The sequence below is a fragment of the Pavona decussata genome, unplaced genomic scaffold (genome assembly GCF_977016875.1).
Source record: "Pavona decussata unplaced genomic scaffold, jaPavDecu1.1 SCAFFOLD_53, whole genome shotgun sequence".
Lineage (NCBI taxonomy): Eukaryota > Metazoa > Cnidaria > Anthozoa > Scleractinia > Agariciidae > Pavona > Pavona decussata.
The window spans coordinates 4,901,851-4,911,705 of NW_028145475.1; the positions used below are offsets into that span (position 1 = coordinate 4,901,851).

The 9,855-nt window shown below is 40.2% G+C and overlaps 2 protein-coding genes across 3 annotated transcripts in view; one reads left to right on the forward strand and one right to left on the reverse strand.

Annotated features, from left to right (window-relative positions):
- Nucleotides 1–7,256, forward strand: part of LOC146480641 (uncharacterized) — a 73,183-nt gene extending 65,927 nt beyond the window's left edge. The window contains exon 2 of the mRNA XM_085109831.1: nt 5,081–7,256. Coding sequence (XP_084965957.1) covers nt 5,081–5,825 — 745 coding nt within the window. The 3' untranslated portion in view covers nt 5,826–7,256. The remainder of the gene's footprint in view (nt 1–5,080) is intronic.
- LOC146480648 (isoaspartyl peptidase/L-asparaginase-like) lies at nt 1,101–9,848 on the reverse strand. Of its 2 annotated transcripts, none has more exons than XM_085109828.1 (4): nt 9,602–9,848; nt 7,265–7,412; nt 3,203–3,559; nt 1,101–2,749 (listed from the first exon to the last, which is right to left on the reverse strand). In XM_085109828.1, the coding sequence occupies exons 1-4, from the start codon at nt 9,737–9,739 to the stop codon at nt 2,388–2,390; spliced, it is 1,005 nt and encodes a 334-aa protein (XP_084965954.1). In that variant the 5' UTR covers nt 9,740–9,848; the 3' UTR covers nt 1,101–2,387. The 2 variants fall into 2 exon arrangements, with proteins under 2 accessions (XP_084965954.1, XP_084965955.1); XM_085109829.1 differs by lacking the exon at nt 9,602–9,848 and adding an exon at nt 8,700–8,871.
- Between the last annotated feature and the right edge of the window lie 7 nt (nt 9,849–9,855).

The following is a 9,855-nucleotide window of genomic DNA, read 5'->3' on the forward strand; positions in this document are numbered from 1 at the left end:
ATAAAACATCACTTCTGAAAAATTCATGAATTGGAAACTTTTAGCACTAGGAAAAGGATTTTAAGAAAAAAATTGGAGGGATGTAGCTGTGCCAGAAAGTGTTACGGGACATTTTTCAGTAAAAATAGATTTCACTCAGTTTAGGAAATATCGCAGCCTTTGTAGCCGTCAAGTAAAACACATAGGTGTTGAACACCTGCTGTTCTTTCGAATGAGAAATGAGCTTCAGTTTGTAAAGGCGCGAAAAGTAATTTCTTTAGAATTTACTCCATTTGTTAGGCTTACGCAAGTGAAATTGAGTCGTCAAAATACAATTGGCTACGGGTCTTATATGACAAATGTTCTTCAGAAAAAGCTTTTGAGTTCTACCTGTAAGAGAATGAGTCAAGATCTACAATAAATGCTATGTTCCTGTGAAGAAGATCTGGTCCACTTGATGTAAAAGATCCCGGTAGGTAGCAGGGCACCTGTCGCTTAGCCACATAGCTAAAATGCCCCAAAAGCCCCTGCTACAAAAGCGTCCAGTCGTGTTTTGAACGTTCCATACATTTCCCTGTATTTTTTTCCCGCGAACTATTTTTAGTGGCAGTCACGGCTGGTTCGCTTTACAGACAAATGTATGGAAAGTTCAAAACACGACTGGACGCTTCCTGGCACAGCTACATCCCTCCAATTTTTTTCTTAAAATCCTTTTCCTAGTGCCAAAACTTTCCAATTCATGAATTTTTCAGAAGTGATGTTTTATGAAAATTATTTGACATCGGATTTCCACACAAACACTGTTATTTCAAGCCTGTTTGCCTAACCGTCAAAATGGCGTCGAAAACCGTGATAAGGCCTATTGAAACCTCTTTCTTGCATTATCTTTTGTAAATAGAATTGAGCACGAGAAAATTTTAATTTTTCTAAATATCCAATATACTGTTTTGCTCCTAATCTAAACGATAAGTACTACTGTTATTAGTTTCGTGATTAAGGGAAAAAAACTCTGAACTCTGAAGCAGTGGTCATATTTCGATGTGATTTTCCGACTTCCATTTTTATTTTCCGATAATTTGCGATCATTGAAAAGGCTGTGATTCACTAAATGGCGGCCATCATCTTTTTAAAATTCTCTTTAATCTCTTTCAAACGTACATATAGAAATCAAATTTCATATTTAGCTAAAAATTATTTAGCAATAACGAACTTAAACTACGATACGTGTCGTATCGCAAAACTTTGCTTACTGTGTAAGTAGCCAAATTTTGTCTCTTATAAAAACTTTGAAATTATAATTAACCTCATATGAAAACAAATGGATAAGATTGAGGGTTGGTTTCTAAAGAAACTGTGGTGCTGCGTCGATGGGGGAAATTTGACCACGGTAAAGAGATTTGAGAGCTGACGTTTCGACCGTTAGCCCTTCGTTAGAGCGAGCACTTCGCAGAAGGAACAATTTTTAAGTTAATCTACCATGAATTACGGTAGATTTTACTATGCTAATTTTCTTTGTACTTTGAAAGGTATTGTGTTCTTGGAGCAGACATGTAGCTCCATTGCTTTGTAGTCTAGCTGGAATTCAGTAAATATTAGGGACCTTCAGGTACGAGATTGAGTACGAGTACGACTCTCAAATTTCAAATCAGTAACATCTCCAAAACTCTCACTCTTTCCTGTTGTTTACCAGCAGATAACAAGACCCTAGAAACAAGATTGTTGAGACAAGCGGTTATCCAAGCCACGCAAACTAGATCTGAAAAGTCGTACTCGTACTCAATCTCGTACTCGTAGTCAAATCTGAAGGTCCCTATTTAAAGACAGACGGCGACTGTTTTGTGACTCGCAAGGATGATACAGTGATTTCTTCTGGCAAGGGTCTTATGTTGTTTGTCAGGCAAGACTCGAGTATCTTTCCTTTAGTGGACCTCCTCATTTAAGTTGCCCCTAAGTATGAGGTAACCTTTCTTAAATGATTGAACTATAAATTTGTTGCCGCATTTGTACTTGTCAGGCGAATCGAACGCTCTTTGTACGTTAGTCCGTATTTTATTTTATACTCTAGTTCGCGTTTCATACCCCAGTACCATGTTTTATACCCAGTCCGTAGTCCTCAGTCCGTAGTCCTCAGTCCCTGTCACTTTTATGTGGCAGTTTCCCCCCCCCCCCCCCCCCCTCCACCCCCTGGGAATTCAGTGCAGTCCATGTTTCATACTGACAAATTTGATGATGCCATACTTTGGGAGCACTTATTAATGGGGGGCGGGGAGGGTGTATCGGACAGTTCTGCAAAAGGGGTGCCTAATAAATAAAACGAAGCTCTTGGGGGATGATTATAAGAAAGGAGGTCTCTATTGGAAACAATGCACTAAATCGAATAATTACGGTCATCCATACATTGTTGCGATCTAAACTTGTTCTTCCATTTCTTCTTCTGGGTCAATTCCATATTTCAGGGTGCCTTGAGTCACCGATGCCCATAACATATGCATTGTGTTGAATGCTAATCCAGCCTTCCCAAACTTATCCAGACATATCACACCACCGCTTCTGCCAGTTAGTTCAGTCATTTTTCTTATGGAGTTCCTACAAGCATCAGAAGGTGCATCACCCTTTTCTATGCAGTGCACAACCTCTCTTGAAAGGACCACTTTAGCTAAGGACTCTCCATGACCAGTACACGAAGCTCCTCCCCAGTGATTGGCATATGTGCCTGATCCCACGAGGGGTGAGTCTCCCACCCTGCCAGCCATCTTGTGAGATGTGCCTCCTTTAAAGAAGCAAAAATTACCAATAAAGATGTTACCAACTCCCACAATTGCTTTGGTAGGGAGGGAGGGGTGGGGGAGGATCAGAACTCTCCTTACTCAAATGAAATGGAATCAATTGGGGTGAAAGGCTTGGTGTTAGAGGGGCTTAAGTGCATGATTTGGCCTTGATGTCTGAATTGCTCTAAATCAGCTTTTTTCTAGCCGGAATAGTTTGTAGAATTCCAAATACAGTATAACCTACCCTGAATATAACTGTTACATGAGAATGTAAAATTAGTTCAATCTGTTGTATCCTGAGAATGAGTGAATAATTCATAATTCCATTGTACAGTATTTTCAGACAAGTGAAACAACTGATTTCATTTTGTCTTTGCTAAAGTTTTTCCAGGAACAAATATGGTAAACAGCCATTTTGGAGACCCTGGGGATAAGATTGCACCCCTTCTATATACCCGTTGAACTGCTCACGGCAACATGTCCATTGGTATCCATGGCAACTGCTCCTACTGTGTCATGTTGTTCAGGGTCAGCATGATCCTTGCTTTTGTGCACAACATCTTCATCAGCTGTGGTCTCTGTAAATATAGGATTTGCATCCTTACAGTTTTGCCATTTTAACTTTTCTTTCAGGTAATATTGATGTTTATAATCAGTTATTAATGCCCTGGGATCCTCTAAAATAGGAAAACCTATTTTTCTTGCAAACTTTTCAGCTCCCTCTCCTGCTAGCAAACAGTGGGGTGTGTCTGTCATAACTTTACGTGCCAAGGAAATAGGATTGGCGATGTTTAGAACACATGCCACAGCACCTAGAAGATACAATAACAGAGAGGAAAAAGTATGAAAAATGAATTAAATTGACATACTTCACAGTTTCATCATTATATACTCCCACACTTATAATAATCGGAAAACCTCTCAGTGATCCCCAAAATACTACTTTCATACCCCCAAAGAAAAAAAAAATACACATACAGAAACATCACATAATAAATAAGTACATAAGTATAAAATATAAATACAAACTTTAAGGAAGTTATATACTAAGTCCTGTCTTGAGGTTCAGCAGGCCTCAAGTACATGCAAGTGGTGGAGGGAAGAGGGTATTCCACATGGTGGGCTCCACTGCCAGGCTCCGCCCAAAAGGCTGCCTTTAACATACTCTTGGTATGAAAATGGGAAGCAATAAGTATTTAGTATTTAGTGTCTTAGTAGACAACAGCAACACCTTCACTTCACTGTAAATTTTAGATGCTTCCTCGTACAGATATACATGCACTGTGATGGACAACAGTCTAAATTGATATTAAAAACTCAAGCAACTGGCTGTCCCTGGCAATGTCCATGGCTCATTGTGGAAGAGAGTTCCAATTAACAATTGTGACAGGCACTGACCAGGCAACTCCAGACATATAGGAGCTAATTCATCAAATGCCACCAAATTAGGATGCTGTGTAGCCTGCGAACAGCAGACGTATTTCTGGTCATACCCACAGGGTTTTCAACTGTTTTGTAAAGTAGCGGACATACTTCTGAAAGCACCGGAGAATGTTTTCTTGGCGCCGTAAGGCGCTTCGCAAGCGCCGAAGTCGCAAGCACCTAGGGGGGTCTTGGGGCATGCTCCCCCAGGAAATTTTTAAAATAGAATACTCAGAAACGCCATTTTCAGCGTTTCTGGAACCAAGCAGGGTCCCAAAGGGGGGGTCCCTGGAGCCATGGAGCCCTGAAATTTCTACTGTGGAGCCCGGAGCCCTATCATTTTACTGACTGGAGCCCTGATCCTTTTTTGGATGTGCAGGCCGGAGCCCAAAGACATTTTGCGCGGAGCCTGGAGCCCAGCATTTTTAAGTTTGATCATTCGAGTTCCCAGATTGCATTGATTCTTGATTACCGCCTTTTTGTGTTTGTGTGTGCATGTTAACCGGCATAAAGAAACAGAATCTGAAGAGACGAACAGTACATAATACAAGTATATGCGGTTATCTCAGTTTACAATGATATGCAACAACTTATTTAGGGATTTAATGAAAACTTTGTTATAATTGTAGTGAGCGCGGTGAAAACAACTTTATAGTAACTGGACGTTCCTTTAGTAGTTTGCTCGCAGGTATCAGTTACCACAAATTTAAAAAAAAAAGCTTGACAGATCATTTTGAAGATACAAATAATGATGAAGATTAATAATTTCAATGCTTACCCAGTCCTTAATAGATTATATTGTTAACTGTTCATCAGATTCATGACCCTTTCCATCCTGACTTTCGGGTCTTCACCAAGCACGGTGCGCAAATACAGGACTCGTATCTTAATGATACGACAAATTTCATAAGGTTTATTGAAAGCACAAGGGTGCCTAGAAACGCTTTTCTAGTCTCAATGGATGTCACTAGCCTTTACATGAATATCCCACAGGAGGAAGGAATAACAATAGTATGCAACGCATACGAGAACTTTCATGCCAAAAACCCTCCTATATATAGCTACAAATTTCCTCAGAGAAATGCTCAGCCTATACTGAAGGAGAACTCCTTCCAATTTAACGGGAAAAACTATCTCCAAACACACGGAACTGCCATGGGCACTAAAGTGGCAGTAGCTTTTGCCAACATCTTTATGGCATCTATAGAAAAGGAGATCTTAAAGCAGAGCTTTAACAAACCACTAACGTGGAAAAGGCTCATTGACGATGTACTTTGCTTGTGGGATACAAACAAAGGAGAAATAGAACATTTCATTGAGCAAGCAAATTCGTACCACCCTACCATAAAGTTTACCGCTGAAGTCTCACAATTAGAAACAACATTCTTCGATACAACAGTCTATAAGGGAGAGAGATTCGAGAAAGAACCGATTCTCGACATGCGCACACATTACAAACCTACTGAAACATCTCAGTACACAAACTACAACAATTGCCACCAAGCAGGCGTCAAAAAAGGCTTCGTTAAAGGAGAAGCCCTTAGGCTTCTGAGGACAAACTCTTCTAAAGTAGGGTTTAAGGAAAACATTAAAAACTTTAAAACACGCCTGGGATCGATAGGTTATCCTGGTGGACAAAATCCTCTCCGAAGTTAACTTCGCAGAAAGAAAGAACGCTCTTACACATACAGAAAGCGCACAAGAAAATTGTTCCCTTCGCGACACAATTTCAGCCATCACTGCCATGTTTGAAAAAAATTCTAATGGAAAAATGGCATTTAATACAAGACCAGTCGCTACTAAGAGAGATATACAAGGAACCTCCCTTGAGCTCTTATAGAAAAGGGAAGTCGAGACATGCTTGTTAAAGCAAAACTATAAAGGCTTTTATCAACACAATGGGCACACAGCGGGAGTCGTGCAGGTCTGTCAACCCCATTTAAACAAGTTTAATATTTAATCCACTTTTAAATAATAGGAGATAACATAACTGGCTGCTTGGGTTTAAAAAATTGATCGGAATTGCTGACTTTTTTATTTGCGTATTTGATTTAGCGTTAAAAATAGAATTTTTACATATCAAGATTGTAGACCAGAGTGGAGCCCGGAGCCCTAACGCAGATGATGTGGAGCCCTAGAGCCCTGAAATTTTCGCCTTGGAGCCCTGGAGCCCTGCATTTTTCAGGCCGGAGCCCTGGAGCCCTAAACCCCTTTGGGACCCTGACCAAGGAAACAGTTTCCTAGGCAATGCTGGCGCTCACTAAAATTCTCTTTAAAAAGTAAATTACTGAATGAAAATGGTCAGTTGGTAGGGGGAGGGGGAGGGAGAATGGCAACAACAGAATTTTCATTGGCTTAACATGGCAAATTTATTTGATTTTCAAAAATGTTTGGTAACTTGGGTTGTAGTCCATTCATCAAGAGTGTAGTCTATTCATCAAGGTCCGAGCCAAAAGCTGAATCATCACTGTCTGTGCCGTTTTGAAGAATGTAATTGATTATTCTGTTATCCTCTAGTGATGTTCATGAGATGCCTTAGTAAGAAAAATATATAATACAGTAGTAAAAAAAAATCTCCAAAATTGATCTCAAAGTACCGGACATGGAATGGCAAACGACCGGACCAAACGTCCGGCCTCCGGCCTCAAATGAAAACCCTGTACCCATGACCGGAAATACGTCTGCTGTTCGCAGGCTAGAAGCTGTGGGCCTCATCACATGCTTTGGATGCCGTCATCACCCAACTTCCTTATTTTCAATGAAGATTAGCTGGCCAGGGTAGGTAGGCACCACTTGGACATTAAATTGGTGGGCTGTGTCCATCCCGGTTGTCTAAACCCTGAACCTATTTCAGACCAGAAACAAGCCATTTTCCTTTACCTGTTTTCCGAATTAGGCCTTTAAAATCCATACCCATTTTCAGACCAAAACAGCTCAAAACTCATACCCAAATGAAGGTGGCACATAGCCACATATCCATAACAATATTACACCTTATATATGGGAGTTCCCCTTCCTTCCTGTGATTAGCTTTGTAGGTTCATTAGCCATTCAGCTATTACGTAATTGTGATAGCAGCAATTTATTTAACTTGCCAGTATTTAAAGTTTGGCCATCCATTATCATAGCATCAAGTTCTACTGTTCCATCTTCTGTCAGGTAAGAGCCATACCCTGCATTTAAAACTCCACTGCTCTCCATGCTCCTTGTTGCTGCCTCCACAGCATCAAGTGCACATCCTTCCTGTATTTAAGGTGGCCGAATACAGTTTTTTAGTGTACAGGTGTTAGAAGACGTTATTTGGAAACTATGTACTTCTGGACGCCCAAAATTGGTATGGTGTAAGACTAACTAAGAAGGAATGTATTTTCGTACGTCTTGTTGAGCTAAGTACCGTTTCCATGGCAACGCATCAAACCATTAAACGTCCAAAAAAAGTAGGTTTCCTTTATTTTTAGAAAATGTACTCATTAGATTTTTTCCATTTTTTGTATCCAGAAAAACTCAGAAAACACTGACACAGTTGCACTACTTTCATGTAATTTTAACAGAGAGATCTCCTGTAAACATTGATTTTGCATTTTAATGTTTTGTGAAGATACTCTCTGTTAGATTTATGTTTCTCTTTGTAGGCGAGTTACGCTTTTAGGGAATTATTTTCATGTCAAATGTCACGAAATTCTAATGAGCGGTTCCTTAGAAAACAGTTCATTTCCACGAAAACAACCGGTCACAATTTTTTGGTCAAATGCGCATGCGTGGCTTTAATTGGGTTTCATGGCAAAGATGAAAAGTATGCAAAAGGTCTAAGTGAATGACTTTTTTGCTTGGAAAGAAAAGAAAAAGAGTCCAGAAACGAGAAACTTAGTTATTTAGAATAAAAAATTAACTTTATTATCCATATCATGTGAAATTGAGGGATCACTTTATCGACCGCCGTATTTGCGTACCACAACCCTAGCGCGCGCTTAATAGCATCACTAACAGAATCTGCAAAGCGCGCACAAACTGTGTTCGGCCACCTTAAGGACGGTGCCTACTATTGTTACTGCGCATACGTTCTGCGCATCTCGAGATACTTGGGTTTCCTATGGGTGGTGCCTACTAATACTGGGATATTTTTGCGCGCTTTAAAACTATGCGGAGAAAGCAAAACTTAGCAAGTGATTTTGGTATCAAAAAAGAAAATCGGGGGTAACCATGCATTTTTCAGAGATAATAAAGCTTCAATTTGGAAAAAAGCGCCATACATTGCTTTGTATTTTGCTGCTTTTTAAAATAATTGTTGCTTAGTTATCTCTAAAATATGCGTGGTTACCCCCAATTTTCTAATTGGATTTCATTAGACGCCACTAAGATCTGCTTTTCCCGCATAGCGATAAACTGCGCAAAAATACTTCGCTATCAGTAGGCACCGTCCTTAACATATGAAGAGAACATTCAATATTATTCAATTCATGAGTGATCCCATTTAATAGTCACAACTTGATTTAACTTAATAATTGAAGGGCTCAACAGTGTATAACTGACCTATGTTGCATTTTAGAGTGTGTTTTGTTGTTTTACATGTGGCAGAGATTCACCTGAGGTTTTACATGCGCATACGACATTGCTTTCCTTCAGGAAACCTTGCTCCAATGTTATGTCCACTGCTTTGTGCTTTCGTTTGCAAATAAAAACCATGATTATAGGCAAACAAAAATTAGGGGGGGGGGGGGGGGGGCACAGACCCCTATGTTTTGGTGCCGAAAATAACGCTAGTGCAGCATAAAAGTTGGCAAAATATTCAATCTCGTGATGTTTTCACAAATCCTTTTACCAGCATCGCGCTTGGTGAAATAATCTGTTGTAAAACGTTTGATGCAGCGAGAACTGCGCTACCCGAAGTACGTCAGGTTACAAATATACGGCGGCCCATGTGCACAGCTTCCAACACTGAAACTCCTGTCACCAAAACACTGTTAGGAGAGGTACACTAACTCTTACGGATGTATTTGACGTTACCAGTAGCATCTGCGACTTCAGAGCGCACATTTTCTGCCCTGAGACGACTCAAGAACTACCTCTCAAGAAGCACCATGAAGCAGGACCGCCTGAACAACTGCCTACTAATGCATTGTCACAAATCGATAAGCCAGTCCACTAGATACTAAAAAGATTGTAAAGAGGTTTGCTTGTGCCAACGAACAACTCGAAAAGGGCATTTTGTAAAATTTGAGTAGGGGTATGCGCATGGCTGGGTGAAAGATGAGTTCAAAACGCTCCGCCGCCTCTACACTTTTATGTTATAACCTAAACCATTCCACCATGACTGTTAGGTCTGTAAGTAAATAGACGCAAAATCGTTTGAACCCAATCTTAAAGAAGAAACTCTAAATATTTTATCTTTAAAAGTCTTACAGAATACACACACACAGGCCATATTCACTTACCTCTTGTAGCACTTTATGTCCAGCCAGGGCGGCTTCTTTGACCGCACAAAGAGCTAAGTTTCTCCTCGATAATGGAATGGTACCCGCCCCTCCATGAACAATGATGCAAGGCTTAAACGACAGATGTGATTCAGCCATTTAAAAAGTAAAAAATATGTCAAATTATTACGTACAAACATCAGGCTCTAACCCTAACAGTCCTAACAACGGTGCATTTTGAACCGTTTCGTTTTCGCGTCAGTCGCGTGACATTC

What these genes read in the sequence shown, in the direction of transcription:
- LOC146480648 (XM_085109828.1), bottom strand. Translation starts at nt 9,739, where the DNA reads ATGGCTGAATCACATCTGTCGTTTAAGCCTTGCATCATTGTTCATGGA. An exon ending in GACATAAAGTGCTACAAGAG is followed by an intron (nt 7,413 to 9,601) that starts GTAAGTGAATAT and finishes CCTTAAATACAG; the next exon opens with GAAGGATGTGCACTTGATGC. An exon ending in TGGCCAAACTTTAAATACTG is followed by an intron (nt 3,560 to 7,264) that starts GCAAGTTAAATA and finishes TGTATCTTCTAG; the next exon opens with GTGCTGTGGCATGTGTTCTA.